The 22952-nt window shown below is 36.6% G+C and overlaps 2 protein-coding genes across 2 annotated transcripts in view; one reads left to right on the plus strand and one right to left on the minus strand.

Annotated features, from left to right (window-relative positions):
- Nucleotides 1–379: 379 nt before the first annotated feature.
- The window catches only part of CDC73 (cell division cycle 73), a 40384-nt gene continuing 17811 nt past the window's right edge, over nt 380–22952 (minus strand). The window contains exons 11-17 of the mRNA XM_072420104.1: nt 12692–12749; nt 7056–7091; nt 6671–6758; nt 4793–4954; nt 1771–1871; nt 1439–1580; nt 380–967 (exon numbers count right to left, since the gene is read on the minus strand). Of these exons, the coding sequence (XP_072276205.1) occupies nt 931–967; nt 1439–1580; nt 1771–1871; nt 4793–4954; nt 6671–6758; nt 7056–7091; nt 12692–12749 (624 nt within the window). The 3' untranslated portion in view covers nt 380–930. The remainder of the gene's footprint in view (nt 968–1438; nt 1581–1770; nt 1872–4792; nt 4955–6670; nt 6759–7055; nt 7092–12691; nt 12750–22952) is intronic.
- LOC140336762 (beta-1,3-galactosyltransferase 2) lies at nt 15429–19847 on the plus strand. The gene is made up of 2 exons (XM_072420105.1): nt 15429–16014; nt 18170–19847. The coding sequence occupies exon 2, from the start codon at nt 18307–18309 to the stop codon at nt 19570–19572; it is 1266 nt and encodes a 421-aa protein (XP_072276206.1). The 5' UTR covers nt 15429–16014; nt 18170–18306; the 3' UTR covers nt 19573–19847.

A 22952-nucleotide genomic window follows, 5' to 3' on the forward strand; every position in this document is an offset into this window, starting at 1 on the left:
GGTCAATAACTTGGCAATGAACACTAGGAGAATAGCATGACAACTACTGTTAGCTAGTAATATTTGATAAAGGTGTGAACAAAAGCAACTCAAAGACCCAGTGCTATTATAGCACATCTACCCAGGAGAGTATCGTGGTAAACATTGTGGGATGACAGAGGATTGGGTGGAAACCTATAGTAAACTGGTGCCAACTTAAAAAAGCGTTGTCCTCCCAATTATGATGAACAGTTATAGAGCACTATGGAAAAAGTTAATATGCAATGCTTTTCTAATATTATGGCTGATAAAACCATTCACAGAGATGTGTTTCAGCTATGTATTTAGCATTTTGACTACAATGCTACAAATTACATCCTAAAATCAATACAGACCAGTGTACAGAGCTTTCTTTTTTTTTTATTGATTTATATTTTGACCTCAGCTGACCTTACAAATCTCTGGGGAAAAGAGAAAGCAAACTTAACTGTTGGAAAAAAAGGTAATAATTATATTTCCTTTTTTGTACATAAACAGAAAATATATATATATATTTTGAATCCCCATTTGCACCACTGTACACATTTCACTTAACTGCAGTTTAGACTATAAAACTGCCAAACTGAGTTTTACACATTTAATGGAAAACAGATTTTAGAGTAGGAAGGGCAGCTCATTACAGAATGCACCAATATCATAGAGCGTGCGAAATCTAAACAAATTGCTGCTTAAAACAAAGAATCTGTGACTATCAAAATATACAATTTGAACTGTAGACATTATGCAAATTTTATTTAAAAAATAACACATTTGTTGAGACTGCAATTTATGGCAGTTAGTCCTTAGAGCCAAGTTGGTTGGTTGTTCAAGGCAATTTTTACATTTAACAGTTCCACCCTTAGGGTATTTCATAGATCCATCATTTGCTTTCCAAATGAAGAAATATATATTTCAGAACCGCAGGTGTGATTTGTGCTTCACCATGTATCTAAAAAGGAAAAACAATACTTTAGTTTATATTCTGTATTAAAATCACCACAGTATTGCATATGAAAACATCAACTTTCACACACCTATTGGGATGGGATGGGATGGTGTGTGTGTGTGTGTAATCAAAGTTGTTCCCTAAATCTTAAACCAGTGGTGCTCAGGTGGATAGAGCGTTTGTATAAACCGTTAAAGTTGGCTGTATTAAAAAACACAATTGGATGTATATGGCCCACAGACCATAGTTTGCCCATGCTCGTTTTTAAACCCATACAGTATTTCATTATTTGCAAAAATGAGTAAAGTATCTTTCAAATTTGCACCTGCTATAAAACTAAACAAAATATAGTGAAAAATACAATCTATACAGCCTAAAAAAATGTTACCAATATATACTAAAACTATAATGTGTCCACCTTTTTTTCTATTGACATTTGTCAATAAAAAAAAAAAACTTCCAAAATGTTAGTACCTGTCCAAAGTTTCCCAAAACTTCAAGAACACAGGTCTGTCTAGATGTCTTTTGTGGTAACTCAGTTCCAACAAGGTAACATCCCATTTCTGCACATTGGGGTCCAGTCGAACTTCATCATACTTAAGATGGAAGGCTTTAACTACAAAAAAAACAGAGATAACGAAGGACTTAATTTTTATATTAATACATCTTTAATAGGAGTTCAGTTAAGGAATGTTAAATGGTTAGGTGTAAAAAAAAAAAAAAATATGAGATTAGCACAATCCCTCAAGGATTTCGCTCTGACAATGTTTCCAAAACATCAAATTTTCAAAAAAGTTAAGGCTTACTTTTTGCAAAGATATCAACTGGAGATCCATCGGGCAATAACCAGGGCCACCCTTTGAACTGCCAAGCAGGACCTTGAACAAACACCGCTACCACGCGGTCCCTAAAATTTAAATAGAAATGTTTATTGGCAAAGTTAAAGTTACAGGCAAGTCTAAGAAGAAACGTTATATCCTATAAAAAGGTTACAATATTTTCATTATTTCTACGGTTATTCTAAATGTTTTAATACTTCAAGTGTTTGAAGTTTGCACTGTTGAACAGAAACAACTTATTACATGTATCAAAATTGTTAGCAATCTTAAAGACAAAGTTTTGTAACACCCCACAAAAGGTTCTTACTCAAACTATATAAAAAAAAAATACAATTACAGTGGTACCCCAGTATAAGTCCACTTTGGAATAAGTCCAACTTGGAATAAGACCAGTTTGGACACCAAAAATCTTGCTTAGTATACAACCTTTGTGCTAGAACTTGTATGGGTCAAAATGAGTCATCGCCCTGCTCTACCCTTATTTACGTCTCTCCAGACAAAGCCACGACTGCCCATGAGCATTAGTACGCCAGTTGCTACCATTCAGTGAACAACCTGCGCTATAACTCTCTGTGAATTACATAACATCTCCTCCTCCTCGCTTCCCAGCACCAACCTAGTAGGCACTCAACTCTTCTCACCAACCAAGGTTAAATTTTCATTAATTTCATCGAATTGCTTTTGTATTTATGTATTTTAGTTTAAAGCAGTGTTTATATAATTTTTATACAGCCCCATCAATGTATAATATGCCAATAACAATAGAATTTTTTTCTTCCACTCCAAGGATCTGGAACAGATTAAGGACTTATACAAAGGTACCACTGTACTTTTATCGAACAAGTAAGCGTAAACCTAATAGGCAAGCCGGTTTAAATAAGTAACAGAAGCAGCTTTAGCTGCAAAACGCTGTTCTTTTCTGGCATTCTTCTTTCTGGACTTCCTGCTATGTGATGCAGTGCTAATCCTCTCCTGGGTTGAAGCATCATTCAAGCCACTTCCTAAAAGCCATTGGGTGCATCAAAACACTCATACTACTGCTACACAGAACAGTGCCAAAAGAATCACAAATGAGCAGATAAAGGAAGATGGAGCTCATAAACCCTCATCATTTTTTTCTGTAGACACTGTGCCTAGCCAACCACATGAATCACAATCAATCAATCACGATCACAATCAAACGACCATTAGTATTACTGGACAAATCAGGAGTATTTGAAGACAAAAGTGCCAAGCACAAAAGTAGTGACATATAAAATTTTCCTACAACTTTAACTGCCTAAATCTTGGAAATCCATTTGTTATTTTGATGGATGCCTAATACCAGACCCATACCAATTCTCTTAAGCAGACATTCTGCTTATACATTTTTTTGTTTTCTGGCAAATGGATGTAGTTCATTATTTTTATTTTGTTCCCACGCCTTTTCATGATGATCCACAGCAGGACCTTGATTAACAGAGCTGCAATGTATACTGGGAATGCCCATGTCAACGAACATATGATGCATGCCTCCCATAATCACTTCCTCCACAAACATGGCTATGGAAAAGTGCTGAGTTAGCAGACAGAGACAAATGATGTCTCTGCTGTAAATGTTTGGCTTCACATTACTATATGCATATGCTTACTAAGGGGCAGAAGGGAGACTAAAGGAAATCAACATAGCCTTCAGCAAGGTAAATGTCAAAGAGTAAGGAACACTTTTTTTTTTTTTTTTTTTAGTTGTTGATATGGTTTTATGTTCCCTGTCATCTTATCATGGATGTCTGACCAATTCTTGAAACTCAAATGGGATAAAACAGAACTCATCATCTTCTCCCCCGACATATTCCTAACTGTTAACACTGTTACTCCTCCCTCCCCTCAGGCACATTGTCTTAGTGCCACCTTTAAACCTGCCCCCCCTTTTTACCACCATATTCAGAACATTTCAAGGTCCTGTCTCTTTCACCTACGCAACATCTCCAAAATCTGCCCCTACCTGTCCCCAGAGACCCCCAAACTCCTTGTACATGCTCTTAGCTTTCCATCTGGACTACTGCAACATCCTCCTCTCTGTTATTCCACTTACTCGACTGTGCTGCCCCTCTTTGTAGTTTCTCTTTATTTGCTTTCATTTCACCTGAATCAAATGTAAGCTTCTGTGTTTTGCCTTCAAATCCCTCCACAGTTCTTGTCCTTACTTACCTTTCTGACCTGGTAAAAAAAATACTCCCCCAATAACCTACAACTGACTTCCTCACTCATAACCCCATCACACGCACGACTCCAAGACTTTTCTAGAGCCGCCCCAACTCTCTGGAATGGTCTTCCTCATACTATTTGACTTGCTCCTACTCTCTGCTAATTTAAAAGACCACTCAAAACCCATTTTTTAAAACTTGCCTACCCGTCTTCTTCTGTCTTTTGAAACTGTCACTACTTCCCACCACTACATATCTCCCCTCCCCTCCTATTGTGTGTTAATTCCCCCACCTACTAGATTGTAAACTCTTCGGGGCAGGGTCCTCTCCTCCTGTGTCTGTCTGTATTTGTCTGTCATTTGTAACCACTATTTATTCTATAGCGCTGCGTAATTTGTTGGCTGCTATATAAATCCTGTTTAGTATTACTAATAATGATGATAATGATAATAATAATAATACTAATAATAGTAGTAATAATAATAATAAAGTTTTACCCCTAATGAAGCACCTTTGAATATAACAATGAGTGGGCTGAAGAGTGCCAAGGGAAAATTGGAAATTCAATTTATTAAAATGAGTTCCATTTAGCAGAGCACAATCCTGCTTTAAACAGCATTTTTTCACTCATTCCTCTGCTTGTTATTGTCCAGCTTTATACCATATTCACGAAGATACAAGTTCAAAATGTTTGTTGTAGTGTGGAGCATAGCTCTCCATAGCATATCCCTCAATGGAATCAGGGGTTAAAGTATGACTTTATAAAGCAAAATAACACGAATGATGACAAGTGCAGAACATACCAGTCTTGAGGCAAAAGCTTCAGGGGCTGATCTATGACTCTATAAGGAACAGTGACACTTATACTTGTACCACCAGGCTGCATTTGATCCTTTCGTCGCTGAATTAGGACCTCATTTTCCCGTTGACAGCCTTGCTTCTTTTTTTCTTCTGAAGAAACAAATCTTTGAAGAAGAACAAAAAAAATAAAAAAAAAAAAAGAATTTCAGTATACAATACCAAGTGCCTAAACAAAGGGAGATGCAAAGGGTTAAAAAAAAGCAGGTTCATCTGAGACTATACACAAGCTATTGTTTTGGTGTATTGCTTAGGACACAAAATAACCTCTAGTACATAAAGCGCAAGGATAATATACAAGGATGGAAATAAAGCTGCATATTTAAATTCCAAGTAAATGTCTATGAATACACATAATTATATTATATTTCACTACTACTACTAATACCTAATTATTGTATTGTATGTGTTTTTTTTAATACATTTCTGTACGGTTACATGTGAACCAAGCTGTCTAAAAAGGGCTAATAAACCCACTATGTGATAGTATGGTATAGCCACAGGTTATACTTACAAAGACATCAGGGTTACTGATATTTAAAGTTGTGGCCCTGAGCTGGGGGGGGGGGGGGGGGGGGGGGGGGGGGGGGGCTGGGGTTGCTACTGCCCAGGAATATTGGGATCTTGTGGCTGCTATAGCCACCGTCCATGTAGGTATATAATAGAACATATATCGATTACATACACTATGAAATTTTTGGTTTAAATTTGTGCCCTTTGCCTTATCGTATGGTTAGTCTGTTCTACATGAGGAATGTGATAAGGGTAGTGCTGGAATATGAGGAATAAGATGTAATCTTTGACCTTACTGGAAGTTCTGTGTGAGATCATGCTTCTAGTTTACAGGAATTGGGTATGGAATAGGAAGGCTGCACTTCCCTCAATCCCTAGGTCCTGCAGACCTTCTGAAGAAGCCACAAGACTCAGTTTTACAAAAGTGTGTGCATGCACTATTTTAGTTGCCATTTAACTGTGCCTAAATAAAAATAAAAAGTTAGTTCACATTTAACATTTTTTAGTTACACAAAATTTGCAGAATAGGATCTCTAACTTTTTTTTTTTTGTTTTTTAAGTACATTCTAAACATCAATATAGATACATGGTGCAATACCATTTCCTACTAAAACTATTTGGTCTAAGTAAAGTAGATTTACTATGTAGACTAACCTACCAGGTAAGGAATTAATATAGTATGATGTTTATCTACTAATAGTCACTTAGCACTTGTGCTACTTTATAGTGCATATGCTTGTGTATGATTCTGTAAAAGAACTAATAGAAACATTTTTGGAGCATGTACGTTATGTTTCAATAGACTTCAACAGTGCCATCAGCAAGCTCTTAGTAACTGCAGTTGACTGCTGGGGCACAAATATTTCAGGTCCAAGATGACATACACTCATGTGACAGTGATCACTTACCAAAACTTTAATAAAAATTTCACAATAGCTATCAAGAATTTTTATTTGCAGCATAGATTTTTTCCGTCTACTGCATTTTTAGTACTCCTGAAGCGAGGCTGTCTTAATATAGAAAAGCCTACACTTACTGTCAGTCAGTACTAAAGCTTGACTGTTTACCCCCGCCCCACACAGATAGAATAAAGTACAATAAAGTAATAATCAATATGATATGCTACTCTACTGGCCAATAGGAAGGGGTGGGGAGTGAAAAGGAGTGAGCAAGCTTAAATACCACCAAGAAGTTCCAAGCTGCCAGACCATATAGTCTTAGAAGTCACAGCAGTACCAAAGAGCTTATAGGAGTCTATGCTTCTTGAGGTTTATATCAGTATTTGGTCATTATGAAGATTAACTACTTACTTAAGATCCTGAAGCAGATCTTTAGAATTCAGCATGGTTATCAGGGAAGTCGTAGCAGCTGGAATAATTATTATAGGTGTCCGTGAACCTGAAATTATAGTTAGAAGTTAACAGGTAAAACTGTGTTACTAAGCAAGAAACAAAATAGGCTAAATGGAAGGCAATAAATTATTTTACAATGTTTGTCGAGACTGTGCCTTCCCCAACACAGACAAGCTTTTCCTAAACTTTTTCACATGTCCCAACTAAATCAAAGAGCAACTATTAAATGGCAAGTGCTTATGTCGTTAAGGACAGCTTTTTTTTTTTTTTTTTTTTTTTTTTTTTTAGCCCCTTCCAAAGAAAAAACAAAACACACAGAAACTATATGTACTATAGATCTTACCCTTCTTCTGATTGGGAGGAGGCCTTGCCTGCGATACTGTGGGGGGAAAAAAAGCGTTTAGAGTGGTTATTTATGCAACAAGAGCTAATTAAATTGTAGATAATGTAAAAAAGTACAGGCAACTCTTAAAAAAAAAAAAAAATGCCAGAGCATTCCTTTCCCCTCGATCAATATACATAATGGTATTGAAGTGGTACCTCAATGGAGCTGGGCCATACAGGATGGAATATCAGAGGACCTGCTCAATACAGAGGTATTCGTCTTGGTTTGGTATTTGCTTCTACAAACAAGATGGATGGCATCATTGAAGACAACATTGCTGTGCAGAACAAAATAGAGGTAGCACAAAGCAGGACTGCTTTGCCCTAGAGGTCTGTGTCTCACACACACACACTTTAGGCTGTAAAAACAAAGTTCTGATATTACATTTAATATCAAACCTGCTTTTTTATTAAAAAGCAAATTCCACAAAATATACCTGAAGGTGGCATGGGGATGAGGGTGCATGATAAGGAGTAAACAACTATAAGCATTTCTTACTAGATATTAATTTTAAGAAACACCACTAACCATCAAAAGCACTTGGGTTACAGTTAAGTTTATTCCAGAGTTTATCCTAGCAGCCTAAAACTATTTGCCATTCATCAGAATAACAAAGATAAGACCCACATGTACTATGATCTTCCAAGGCTTGATTAACATTTCAGACTTAGACCATTGTGAAATAACATAAGCTTGAAATACCATAAGCATGAACAATTGGGGAAGCAATACTAAATATAACTGAAAAAACATTACTTTTAAAAGCATGTGCAGAAGATGAGTACAATATGGCTAATCTACCAAGGAGGCTAAAAAATGTATTAAAATTTTTACAAGTATTCAGGGATTTTTGTTGGTTAGATGTTTTTACCAAACATCAAAATTTTGGACTAGCAATTGATCCGATTTTCTTGATTTTTCCTTTTTAAGCCTTTATGATGAAATGCAGAGACTATGATTAAAAAACTTTTGGAAAATAAAGAACTGAACATGGACTGTGCAATGTCACTGTTCTCTACAGTCTGTCTTTTAAGGCTGATGGCCCAAAAACATTTTGGTAGCACAATGGAGATTACGTTACTGGGGTTATGGCCACCATGTTTCTTTTAGCTACATCTTTCTAAGAAAAGATAGGGCAGAAAGATGTACGACAAGAACAATAAAAAAAGCTACATGATTTATTCTATCCTATTGTAAAATATCACAGGATAAAGAGACGCTAAACAGCTAAACATTCTAACAAGCTGATTAACAAATAAGAATATGGGTCTTTATTCTTAAGTTTGTACCCCAAGCTTATAGCATGATGGTGGCACATATATACCTACCCAACACAATATCAATTTTTTGGGTATGGGAAATCACAATCTTTGAACACTGCATGCATATTATATGTAGTCAATGTTATTGCATGCTCTTTTGGATCTTTCAAGACACAAAACAAGGAATATTTTATTGCTTATTATGCTGTGCTGAACTTTAGCCTACTGTGCTGTGGAAGATATTATTGCTATGCAAGTCCAATACCTAAAAACTCTATATTTTATTTCTTTTAACAAATATCTATTAGAATATCTGAAAATGAAGGCTATCAAATTGCCTATTTTAAAAGCAGTAGAACTAAATACTGATGTGAGACAGTAGGATTCAGTGGAAAATGCATCAACAAAGAATTATATTGTCACCGACACTGCCCACAGTAAATAGCCACACACATCAGTAATCAAACTGCCATCCACACAATACACAACAGCTATCTGAAATGTGCTTGGCGTGGGAGTAACATACAGGAAATTACACAAAAAATTAAACCGCTAGAACTGGAAGAAAGAAACATAAATCAAACGAATTAAAAAGATCCAAGCATAATTCTGGGGTGGACTATGTGTGGCTATTGAACAAAATCACATACTATCTTACAGTCAGTATAATAAGCAAGGTTACTGCAATGCGTAAACATGAACAAAGCAGATTAGGCATACAAAAATAGAAGGGTGTCTGAAGAGCACTGGAATGTAGAGCTGTAGTGGGAAAGATGATGGGTAAGGAAACATGTCTGGTACACTACAACAAAAGTAACCTGACATAACAAAGATATCTGGTATATCTTAAGCCCAGTTTGCAAAATGTGGTCAACCTCTAGCATTCAATATCTAATTTCTGGCTTCACATTTGCAATGAGAGGTAGATCAATCCAAAGGAATAGGTGGATGACTCAAGTTAATGTTGCTCCATTAATATTATTTATTTTCAGAATATATGTATAAAAGCTTTAGGTGTTAAGGGTTTGGTGTACAATGTAGGTTTGTCCCACACGCCAACTTGAGTATACAGTGGTCATCTGTGGCAATTAGCAGTCTCTCTCACAAGTTAATGCTATCAACAAATTGGCGGTTAGGATAGCGATTAAAAATTGTCCCCACTAGATGGAATTTCAGGCAGAATTTAGTTTATTGACTTATGAAAAGCTTTCTAACCATGCTCTGCATGTGTGCTATATTGGCTTTGGTTCAGTAAAAATGTTATGCAACTGAATGACTAGCAATAGAAAAATGAATCTCAGTAAGGCCACTAGTTGGTGCTGTGCCCTCATATAACGTGTACAACAAACTCTGGCCCTCGGAGACAGAATTTGTAGCCTTACACCAAGGTGAAATGATTAAAAAAAAAAAAACACAACATGGATTTATTCACATTCATTTAATTGGCATTACTGTTTATTACCATTTTGGATTTTAGCAGTGACCGCTAAAGGCTTCAAGCTATATAATATCAATATTGTTTAATTTTAATATAGACACTTTCAAAACGAAATTGGGACACAAAGCTTGCAACTTACGAATGTATTAATATTTTATTTAGCCTCTCAGAGAGCGTCCTTGTTAATTCACATATGCATGACTGCTGTCTGTCAACATCCAGCTGCACAACTGTGACAGTGTGTATGCTCATACACAAGTTTTATTCAGTCTTCCATTTATGTAGATAAAGCTTATCCTATTTACTTTTAATTAGTCTTTGCAAGGCCAGTTTATATTTTGATACTATAATACCTGTTTCCTATCAAGCAAAGCCAATTTCATTTTTATTCTGTGTCATGTACAGTGCATGTGAATTAACCTACTTGTGCTCCCAGTTATATAACCTTGTTAGTGCATTAAACTTTCTATTATTAATAGGGTTTTAAATACTTTCTCACCAAGCTCATTTTGTTCTAAACACATTTTGCTAGTCAAATGTAAAAGATTGCCTTTTTTATATTTGATATAAGCCTTCTTATCTGTCTTCTTTTTTTACATCTGGTGAAAGACCAGCCATGTTTATCAAACACAACACAATTACCAACTGTCATGCTTGAATTAAAGCATATGCATATATTGATAAAATATTACTACTTTTTGTGTTGGATAGAATGGTGGAAAGGTAAACTTAGGTTTAACTGCAGTTTGAGACTTTGTTGGAGAGGAAAAAAAATACATTTTAGAGGGTCTAGGAGCCTGTCAGCTTTTTGTGTTGTGTTGCAGATTTGTTCCCTTAATTCCCGTCTAGTAAAAGTTTTCTTTCCAGGAAAGGAAGGGAAAGTAAATCTCCCCAACAAAGCCCACAGCAGCAGTAAACCTGACAGGGATTCTAAACTTTCAACCTCCTAAATATTAAATATATAGGCGAAAAAAGGGGGTAGAGCAGCGCCCCCTAATCCTAATCAACTAGGCGGTCAAGAATGAAAGGGAGCGCAAAGCCTCCCGGGATACCTACGTCACGCATCCCAGGAGGCTCTTGGGTACTTCTTCTGTGCATGACCGAGCATCCCAGGAATACGCAGGAGTCTTTTCGTGAAAAGGGGGAAAAAAAATCTCACGCATGCCATGCCGGGACCCAATGGAAGACACCTCTGGACCGATGAACTGTGCTGGGGGATTGAAGGTATTTTTTTTGTTTTGGGCATTTTTCCATTTACTTCCTCTTAAACTAGATGGACAGTTTCCTGAGCTATCAGGTAGGTTGGACGCTGACTGTCCCTTTCTGCAGTAATGACCTCCCTGATCATGAATTTGTTTTTTTAAGTGCACTTTAGTTCCACTTTTAAGTGTGGAATATATTGTTTTTAAACAATTTTTAAAAACAAATTTAAAGTGTTTCTTAAAACCAAAAGCATCCACAGGTTTAAGGAAATTTTCCTTTTTTGTTAATGTTAACTATATTACATTGGAAATCTGCATCAATATATTTTAAGGTCTAGTATTTAAAGAACTTTCACAACACAGATTGAAGAATAAAGGCAACCAGCAGGGGGGGGGATTTGGTTTCAAGAGTTTAGTGTTATGAAAAGCTTGGTTACGATTTCACTGGTATCGCACTGCTCATCTTCTCATTTGAACTTCTGTCCCTTACTCTTCTCATTTTGTTTTTCAGTGGAAATAAAGATTTAAGGATAGTCCTCACGTAGCTGCTAAAAATAGGCACTGTCTCTGCAGACAGACAATTAGTTTTAATCAGAGGCATTAGGAGTGCAAAGCATTTCAAAATACGACATAAAAAATGGGAACAAATATTGAACGGTTTTTAGTCAAAGGCCCACCCACTGTGTATCACCACAAAGAACATCCAGCACAAATGTTTCACCTGTACTAAAACGTATCTCGGGATGAAAATGAACCCAACATCTCCAAAGACATCTAGCAGAGTTTTTTTTTTTTTTAAACTAACTTGTAAAGAAAAATATACTCTCCTAACCCCTATCCTTTGTCATACCCATTTTTAAAACGGGGGATCATTAATCCAGTGCTGTAGATCCACATACAGGTCTTATTACTGCCTGGTGCTGGTGTTACTGCTGCATCCTTTTCTAGATTCTAGGAGAACATTGTGGCTTGACAAATAATATGAAGGGGAAACATAAACCACACACATCCCCCCAATAGGAGGATCCTTCTTAAAAAGCATAAAATCGAAGCCTTCAGATTGGAGTATCATGTAGGCAGGGCTTTAGAAAAAAAAATGAAGAAGTCAGCGAGTGTATTCTCTAAATACCTGGCATTGTGCATATATAGTGTGTTGTGCTCAAGGAAATGGAATAAAACCTATTTAGCTGCACTGCCTATTCTGCAGCATACTTATGGCATGAACAGTTGTTAGACCCTGTTTAGACACAACCATTAAAAATACTAAAAGCTAAAGATACTAAACAAACACTTTATGGGAATTTAGAAGACATGCTCATAAAATGTATAATGTTTCTAGCAATATAGCAATTTGTAGGCAGGACGATCCCACACATGTGCAACAGTTTGTGGCTGCCATAGGGAATTAGGAAATTTATCTCTAAATAAGTGGGGTTGGCCTACACAAATGAGAAGTAGTTTTTTTGATTGCTTTTGAAAGTAGACGCAATCCATTCAATAATATAATATTTCTGAATCCCTTTAGCAACCCTGATTTGTTCAGTCTTGCTTCATGTATTTTTAAGTAGACCTGGAGTCATTATTTTTTATTTTATTAGTAGCTAAGACCAACAGTTTCAATACTTGACTGCTGAGTGAAAAAAAAAATCTAATGCAGGTAATCACAAAGACTCAAAACTCTGCAGCAATTACCTGGTCTTGGCACGGGCTGTGCAGCAGGAGCCTGAGTCTTCCTGGCAGATGCACCTTCCTGTAAAGAAATGTAAATAACATTAAAGGAAAATATTCCCAATCACATTTTAAGGAGGAAAAGTGCTGATCAACCATAAAAATAATTGGCAGGCCAAATCTTTCTTACAGTTATCTTTTGTGAAGTGATATGCAGATAATTCACACAAAAAATCCAAGTATTTACTCAGTTGTAAAAACAGACTGACTACCACTGTACCAAAATAAAATGCTCATATGAAAGGGTATCATCATACAATTTACATGTTAATTACATTCTGCATTATAGAAATAGTTTACAACTATTTAACTGGTAGGGTAAAAATGCTGGCACTGTCTGTACTATAACGTATTGTACACCATATCATATATATGTATATATCTCTATCTGTATAAGCCAACCCTACCATTTTTGGAAAAAGAGGAAAGAGGATCTCAACATATATAAATAACTTCTATCAGTATGACTTACTGTTCAGTGAAACCCAAAGTTAAGTACAAACGAACCACTGGTTGAAAAAACAGCTACTAAAACCAGATTCTGACCCACCTTCTCCCAAACCTACTGATATACTGGAATTTAAATAATTGTGCTCTTTAACTGACAAAACAACAACATGTGCATAACAGATTTGTTGGCAAAAATGCCTTGTAAATACAAAAGGTCAGATGAGAATGGTCACAGAATGCCAACACCCTAGGCAGAGCTATGGCATCAAAAGTCAACACTAGGTCCAAATCATAACAGCAAATGTGGCTCCAATGGGCACAAGAACAGCAAACACACAAAAAAGCTTGAACTGGAACATAACGTTCCCACAAGTGAACACACCATGGCTACATCTATTGTTCTTTGTAAGGTTAGACGTGACTGTGGGAAGTGTGCTTTGTAAATTATGGGGATGCTGAAAAATGCTAAGAGATGTCTATACCAGGTCTCTGATACAAGAGAATGAGCAAAACAAGAAAAGAAGCATGCACACTAATCAAACAAAAGAACACCTTCAATGTCTTAAAATACATAAAGAGAATTAAGGAAAGTAATAAGGAGCTCCTAGAGGGTATTAATCGTCATCACACAGAGTGTGTGAAATGCAGTTACCAGGCACTCTACTTCTCCCCATTACATTCTCAAGCCACCACCACTAACCAAAGAATGCAAAAAGGCTTTGTGAAAACTTAGTTGTGTAAAAAAAAAAATAAATAAATAAATAAATAAATAAAACCAGGTTTATCTGTTTTCCCATTGTCCTAAGATTCTTCTTAACCTTTTTTAGAGTTGCACACTAAAGCTCTAGCCAAAATTGTTGCAGGACGCCCACTCCTAGAGACTCCAACTGATACAATTTTCCTCCATTACTATACAAGTGGCCTTTGTGTGTGTTAATGCAAGAAATAGTGTGGCAGCTATTGATGAGTGCATGTAGATGGGAATACATGAAATACATGTACAAGTACTTTAGTTAGAAAACTAAGTATCATTTGGGTATGCTTTACACATACTTGAAATGTATTGTGGCTATTTATAAAGGATCATCCCTGCATGTACTGGGCATTGTAACAGCATCTTTAAGGTGTTGATCAAATGGGTAAAATCCACAAAAAATATTTGAAAGGAAGGGTGAAATATTCACCTCCAAACCTTAGAAACAGAGAGTAATATTTCCAGCGGCTGTCAATTGTGTGTAAGACTGCATTAAAGCCATAGCATTGGTTCATTATGACGTAGGCCAAAGGGCTCGTTTGAATCAGAATTTTCTCATTCCATTCAAGACTACAAAATTGCAAAGCAGCCTTAACCCAGGTCTGGAGCAGGTCAGCTGCACCTGGTAAAATTCTAAATATTAGTAGCATCCTGAATACAGCTGTATTTGTACATAAACACAAACCCAAAGCCAGTCAATACAGGCCCCAAAAACTGCAATAACCAGGTGGAATTGTTGGGAATGTTGGACAGCATCACCTGCTGATTCCCAATGACTCCTAAGGTAATGGAATCTCCTGACATACACAGAAGTTTTGGGTGTTTCCTTTAGCTTTTGACACTTAACAGAGGAAGTATATTCTATAAAGGTGTAGGAATGGGAAAAAGCACAGGATTGCTCTATGGGTAGAAATTATGCAGGGACAGAAGAAAAAAACAAAGTAAAATCAATGTCGGGTACACTATAACACATTGAAAAATTGTTCTTATTTGAACAATTTGGTGCAATAGTAATAATAATCATCAAAAAGCCTAACTCCAGGCATCAGTTGTATAATGTCACACACCAATGAGCTGGCGAAAATTTCCCTTAATAAAAACGGTGCCAGGATAATGGACTCTATATTCCAGTCTCCAAAGATCTAGAAAAAAATGCAGCAGGTAATGTGAGTATACATGAACTGTGTTTATACATATGTAGCATGCAAAGGTTTTTGATGTTGGCTATTAATGAAAAGCCATTTGCGATCCTAATAATAATGAATGAATTGTAAGATCCATTGTTCCCCAAAGTCACCGACTCTATAGTGTACATGGCCATATCACAATGTAAAGGTTAAACACGAGCGCTTTATATATTCAGCAATCTAAACAGTTTCTAATGATCCTCATAAGTAGAAGGCATAGGGGCTGGCTGCATCCAGACCAGAAGCGATGAATGCCAGCTTGTCACGTGAGTGTTATGGAAGCGGTGACGTGAAATTGGGCTCTGTCAGAAGACAGCATAAGTCAAAGCCCACATATAAACCATTGCCTCCTAGACAGGCACTAGCAGCCTGGGAAGAGCTGCCTTGCTTTTCTCCTCAGCCCTCCCCCTGCAAGAAGCTCCGTCTTCTTCTTCTCAAACTGCCTAGCAACAACAAAGGAGGTAAATCTTCTCCACTATTTAATTCAACTCGGCTACTATGTTCTTATGGTGTTTTCTCCAATGTTACAAAGATCTGCCAGAGCTGGCATGGATACAGATGGATGAAAGCTGCATTAGGGACAAAAGAAGAGATCTGTGAAAGATTTCAATACAGCAGCAGCGTCCAGGAGGCCATCTGGGTGTGCAGAGAGGAAAAGGCTGGAGAAATGTTCATTCCCCAGCTGGAGGAATAAGCACAATGACCCCGACTGGAGCAGGCGAAAGGGCAAGCTGCATGCAGATGGACAGCAGGCGAAAGCATTCACACAAGAGAGACTATTGAAGTGCGCATGTTTCTGCTCAATTCTCTTTTTTTTTCCACCATGCGATGACATACCAAAACTATCTTTCCATAGCTGTATTCCTACAACAATGACATTTTTCATTAAAACACAGGTATGTTAAAATGATGTTTGTCAGGATTTGATTTCACCCATGATTTCTGTGTTTATTTTCTGGGGTGGGTAGAAGTGCCATATTAACCATAATAAATCCTGGTGTGTTAAACACAGCTGTGCATAGGACAATATTACATGTGACCGACAGCCACAGAACTACATTAATATGGGAATCTGGTGGGGGAGGAAAAAAAATCTGCAATATGAGATGGAATAAATCCCTTTCAAACTAGGTCATATTTAATCCTTATCTGAAGTAATCTCCTGTCTGATCAACACAGCATGAGGTTGAGATCAGTGCATCATGAAAATAGATGCCAAATGAAAGCAGAAGAAATGAAAAACATTTTCATGTTGGTAAATAGAAATGATTGTTCTGTCTAATACAATTAGCTGTAAGTGACAGAATTGCTGAGGACACTTCTGAAGATGAAAAACAAAATGCCAGCTTTCTTTGCATGTAAAACCACTGCAGGAACCTCACTGTTCCCAATGTTTTCCAGGCACTATAAATCATGTAACTGTGCCCAATATAAAATGTGCTTACTTTGCCCAGGGCACTGAAAGCTGGTAATGAAAATGGTTTAATGCTACAAAATTCAGAGGTTGGACAGGGATATTTTGGAACACAAGTTAAACTGGCCAGGGGGGGAAAAAATAAAACATTCTGATGTAGATCTATATATTTTGCATGGCAACCACAAGTAAATGTATTTTAAATCTTGCAGATTGTTGCAGAATCCCATTTATCCTACATGGCCCATTTCATCCTAGGGAATATAGGAATATCTAAATGCTTAAGCTGACTCAAATACCATGGATGTAAAAATGGTAAATTCAGGGGCTTTTTTATTACTGAATAGAATGCCTGCAAGACTTGCATTTTCTCAGTAAGAATAATTCTAACAGCATTTATTATCATAAAAGGACCAACAAGTATTACCAAAAAATATTAAATGGAGCTCAGTTCCTAAATTATATATATGTACACACATACATATACACTACTCACTATATTTTGCAGCAACTTTCACAGTACATGGATCATTAAATACCAGTGCTTGCCCCCAAAGGCGCTCACAATCGAACACACAACACCCCCCTCCCCCCAATCCTTTCCATGTGTATTGGAGGGGGGGGGGGGGGAGAGAAATACCAGATTGTGTAGCAAAGAAAAAAACATTTTCAACAAATAGGGATAGTTATCGCTGTGTATTTATATATCTGTTGTTCAATTAGAAACAGGGCCTATCTATATCATTAGATAGATAACAGAATATTATCATAACAGGTTTGATGATGGTGTTTACCTGTCACTTGAAGCTTGCCAAATCTTTCTTGCTATACCAGTTAAAAAAAAAAAAAACAAACATGCCTGGACTGGGGGGCTTGCATTCACATAAAAAACTTACACCTTTGTAATAGATTGGTTTACAATAAATATACATATAATATTTATCTCAAGTGGTAGGTCTGAAATGTGTTTAGAAATCTACTAGGGGCTGTCTAGTTTACTATATTGCAATAGAAAAGACATTTGTAGTGTTAGATGTTTGGAAGTGATTGGCCCAAAGTCCACTTTACAGACATTGGCTACCATTGGAAAGTATAGGGAAAACCTGATGCAGAGATATATGAAGAACTCTGGCTCCATCTAAAGGAACAGTCACAATATAAAGAAGGGGATACGTTTATCAGACATTCACAACTTTAGCGATTCGCATTTAAATCATTTTTTTTTTTTAAAACACTGCCCAATAATGAATGCTAACATGAATTGGTTTGTTAAACATCAAGTTATTGTTGCTAATAAAAAAAAACAAAAAAAAAAAACATCAAGTTATTGGTTTTAAATTAGAAAATGCCATTATTAATAGAACACAAGTTACCAGCCCTGAAAAGACATTCTGACAATTGCATCTTTTTATTGACTTTTTAAACCTATCTCTGTCCCTGAGAAGCTAACTAAGCAGTGTACTGTGACTAACACAATGTGGCTCTTTCTGAAACATGTACATGACAATTTCTCCAATATGCAACCATGTCTTGACTAAAATGTTGTCTTTCCAACCTAAAGATTTGTAAACTAATCCTATGAAAGCAATGAATTACCATTTTCTATAGATATTAACATTTTGTTTTTCTTTCTACAGATCTTCTAGGAAATGTTTCACCAACAAATAAAAATGAAGAAAGCCCCTGAGATATAAAGACTGCCTATTACTAGGTCAGGATTGATAAACTGGAAATTAGTGCAGATGCAGTATAACTGCACTGGGATTTCAAAAGCATGCTTCAGTGGAGGAGACGTCATTGCTGCTTTGGCAAAATGACCTGGAATAGTAAGAGATCCCTGTTTCGCACCCATCTCACAGGGCTTCTATCGCTGGTGTTTCTGTTCGCCACATTGCTGTTCTGTAACCATCATAATTCATTCACTGGCAGAGTTGGACTAAAAGAAAATCCGGTGACACATTCGATTCGTGGATTCAAAGCAACCAAAACTGAAACTAACAGCTCACTAAGGAATATCTGGAAGGACGCCATTCCACAAACATGGAAACCTCACACCACATTTAACCTAAGTAACACCGAGTCACAACAACAAGGTGTTACGGGTCTGGAGAATACTTTAAGCACCAATGGAAGTGTTTACAGTGAAAAGGGCTGGGGTCACCAAAACGTATACCATTACAAATACATCATTAATGAGCCAGAGAAATGTCAGGAGAAAAAGCCTTTCCTAATACTTCTAATAGCTGCAGAACCAAGACAAATTGAAGCTCGACAGGCTATCAGGCAGACGTGGGGAAATGAGAGCCTTGCCCCAGGAATACAGATTGTAAGACTATTTCTTCTAGGTTTACACACCAAGGTAAATGGGTTAATTGAACAGGCCATAGTGGATGAAAGCAGGCAGTACCATGATATCATCCAGCAGGAATATTTAGACACTTATTACAATCTTACCATTAAGACACTTATGGGTATGAACTGGGTAGCAACATACTGCCCCCATGTCCTGTATGTTATGAAGACAGACAGTGATATGTTTGTTAATACAGAATACTTGATAAACAAACTGCTGAAGCCAGACCAACCACCGAGAACCAACTATTTTACAGGGTATTTAATGAGAGGCTATGCACCCAACCGTAACAAAGACAGCAAGTGGTACATGTCACCAGACTTGTATCCAAGCGAGCGGTATCCTGTCTTCTGTTCCGGAACAGGGTATGTTTTCTCTGGAGATCTAGCAGAAAAAATATTTAAGGTCTCCTTAAGTATAAGACGGTTACATTTAGAAGATGTATACGTTGGTATCTGTCTAGCCAAGCTGCGAATTGACCCTATACCCCCACCAAATGAATTTGTATTCAATCACTGGAGGGTTTCATATTCTAGCTGTAAATATAGCCACCTAATTACCTCTCATCAGTTCCAGCCTGGTGAATTGATCAAATACTGGAATCATTTACAACAGAATAAGCACAATGCCTGTGCCAACGCAGCCAAGGAAAAAGCCAATAGGTATCGGCACCGTAAAATGCACTAAGGACAAAAAAAACCCCTGAAGACTAGGAAAATATGGAAATTAGAAATATGAACGCATGTCGGATGACAAACTTAACAGATTTAAATGGAGTGAAAAATTATTTTTTTATTTTTAAAAGTATATAAACCTATATGAGAAAAAAAAAAAAAGATGAAAGAAATTATGTGGGACAAATGTGTGTTTATTCTGTGCAATAAGAAGCATGCACACTTCTGTGGTATACCTGATATTTTACGTGCCAATAAAATACAACTGAACACATTTTTTCATACAAATATGAAGCAAACATTTGTGTTTTTTTTTTTATAACAAACGTTCTATTTCACATAACTAACTGTGAGGAGAAACAGCACCACAGAGATGTTGCTTTATCTGACAAAGCTAAAACCCTATAATCTTTTGTAGGGGTAATCTAGATATGTGCAACAGGTATTACTTTATACAAAACTGATTCTCTGAAGATTTTATGTCTAGCAGTAACATCACATGCTACAATGTAGGACATTGCCTGATTATTAAAGGGAATGTGTTTGACAATAGGAGCGCAAGTGAGGTTAGACTGGCTTGTGAAAGTTCTTCACAATTTTATTCTCATCTGGTACAACCAGCAATAAAACGTACATTGCTAGGGGCAGGCACTGCTCTAGCTATGTTTTAACTAAAATCCTAAACAAAAAGACACATGTCAATTCTACAGAACCACTATACAGAGAAATGGGTGGTGAAGAGTTTCGTCCAATCTGTATTATGTCAGAATTAGGTAAAAGTAAAATATTGCTCCTTAAAGCAATTTAAACATAAAACAATTTCACAAAGGTGTAAGCAAGTGTGACCAAACTGCAGATGCAAATGGAAGGAAAATAAAAAGAACAGGTGTTGTGGTGGGACGGAGGTGTAAATACTCCAACTCAAAATTAAATTTAAGGTTTAGGTAACCCAGTGCACAGATCATGCCACTAGAGTTGTATTAATTTGTGATCAAGCAATAAAACTCTACAATACAAATCATCCACATGTAAACATTTCGTTCACAACAGTTATCGAACCCTTTAGACGTATTGTCATAACTTTCTGCTGCTCCAGAATCTTTGCTAACAACCAGTAAAAAAACAGCAGGTAGGTGTTTTTAAACGATTAAAATGTTAAATTTAAAACACCTAAAGAGGTTACTAATGGTTACTTTTAAAGCAGAAAAAATAGAAAATAGCTGTATGTCTATATTCTGGACAGGTGCAGCCTAAGTACTTCACTTACAGATGACACAATCAAAACACATGCACAGGTGCTTATTATTGCACAAATACCATAGATGTACCAGTAAAGATTCAGATAAAAGCCATAATATTTCAGAAAAAATTACCATGGAAACAGACTTAGGATCTATCTGCTAAAGATTTTAGGCACAACAGCAAGCAGCACAGATTGATTTTTAAGGATGGTAAGGCTTTGGAGGTGCAATTCAACTTCCTTCAGATTTACAACATAGAATTTAGCATTCATCACTAGCTGCTGTTGGGGGGGGGGTTGCAGGAAAAAGCCCCTTCTGTGCATGCCTGATCCTGGGCATTAGCAGAGGAGCAGCCAGAAGCCTCCGGGGATATGCAATATATGAATTCCAGAATTTTCCAAAAAGAAAAAGTTTTAAGTGTGCTCAGATAACTTTGGATCGGTGATGGGCAAAGTGTGGTTCCTTTGAGTAAACCTTAAAGGTTACCATACTTTTTCAGTACGGTAGACAACATTGCGTTGGGACTGCTGTAATGCAAATAATCCCAATACGGTATACCACAAAAAAAAACCCAAACTAAAGACAATAACAAAATCGAGAAAATAATTCAGAGAATAGATAAATGCAAACAATTTAGCATTCGCTACAGGTATACTACACACTATCACCATGCTTAAAGATCTTGAACCAAAAAATATGTGTGATTAGTCTGAAAAATGAAAAAGGATGGCACAGGTAGGCCTAAAATGGACTCGTTCAGCAATGGTAGCCTACATAAATCTCTCAGTAAAAGTTCTCTTCAGGACACGGGAAGAAATCATTGATGAAGAAGGATGTGGGCATTAGTTACCTTTCTTCAGGCATATTTGCTTTTATTTTCACCTGGTAATCCCATTAATACCACATTTCCTGGCTTTCCATATTATTTTACTGTGCCTATGGAAAGAGCTGTGGTAGTGATAAAGGCTGGACTTTTAAAATGAGTTCATCTATATTAAATGGTAAATTACTGGGACCATTTGTATACTCAAGATAGATAAGGATGGCCTTTTTCTTTTACGCTCATGGTAAACAACAAGAGCAACACTATACTTTCTGCAGAGGTTCTTCTTGTTTAAAGAAAAAATGTCACTAAATCAAAGGACCAGTGAGATGCAAAATATTTGTGTTTTTGGGTTTAGACGTTTATAATCATCATTCAATGACAATATGCAGCTTCAAGAGCAAACAATCTTTACAAAGTACACCTTTTTACTATAGTTCTGTTTTGTCTACCAACAATTTCTCTCTCATCTAAGAACAAGGTTTTGGCCCAAACATGACACATTATCTTTGGGCAGTTGTTCCTCTCACCCAACTACCATGGCTAGTGTGTGTATTAAGCAATTTGGCTCAGAATCTCCTGACAAGCAAAGTGCCTCCTATTATATCGGATGTGAATTTAGATTTGGGGAATGCATTAGCCCTGTGTTATACCACAACAATCTGGGCTGCAGTTTGTGGAATACCAAAATGCACTGAAGCAACACATTAAAGGGAACATCATATTGTCCTGGTATCACATTAATTTTGTTCAACTAAACAGCAACATGTAGAGTGCGGATGGGACCTTAATGTATAAAGCCAAAGATGTCTCATGTTAAGTTAATGGATAGGCAAAATCTATTTACTGGCTCTTAGGTCCTGCAAAATTTTCTTTTGAGCACTGTCTATTAATAAGACAAACCACAAAGATTTTACAATGCAAATAAATTACGATATACAGGCAAATTTAACCAACATCAAATACCTAGAGAAAAATAAATTCACCCCAAAAAATAAAAAATTGTGGCACTAAAAAAACAAAATGCTTTGGGATACTATTTAACTTATGCAAAATATATTTATATAAATGATAATGTATTCGTCTTTCCTGTGTTTTAAAAAATCGAAAACAAAAAAACAAACACTGCTAATTACATAAAAAACAGTTCAAGCCTATTAAGTTACTGTGGCACCTTAATGAATCACTCAGTGCACTACAAATACCAGCAATAAGAAGGTATTTCTCACTTACAGTATAAATAGAATAATTATAGTACATATAAAACAATTTAGAAAGCACCATGATTACATTTATTATGACAACGTCGCCACCTTGTGGTCATTACAG

The sequence above is a fragment of the Pyxicephalus adspersus genome, chromosome 8, assembly GCF_032062135.1.
Source record: "Pyxicephalus adspersus chromosome 8, UCB_Pads_2.0, whole genome shotgun sequence".
In the NCBI taxonomy this organism is placed as follows: Eukaryota; Metazoa; Chordata; class Amphibia; order Anura; family Pyxicephalidae; genus Pyxicephalus; species Pyxicephalus adspersus.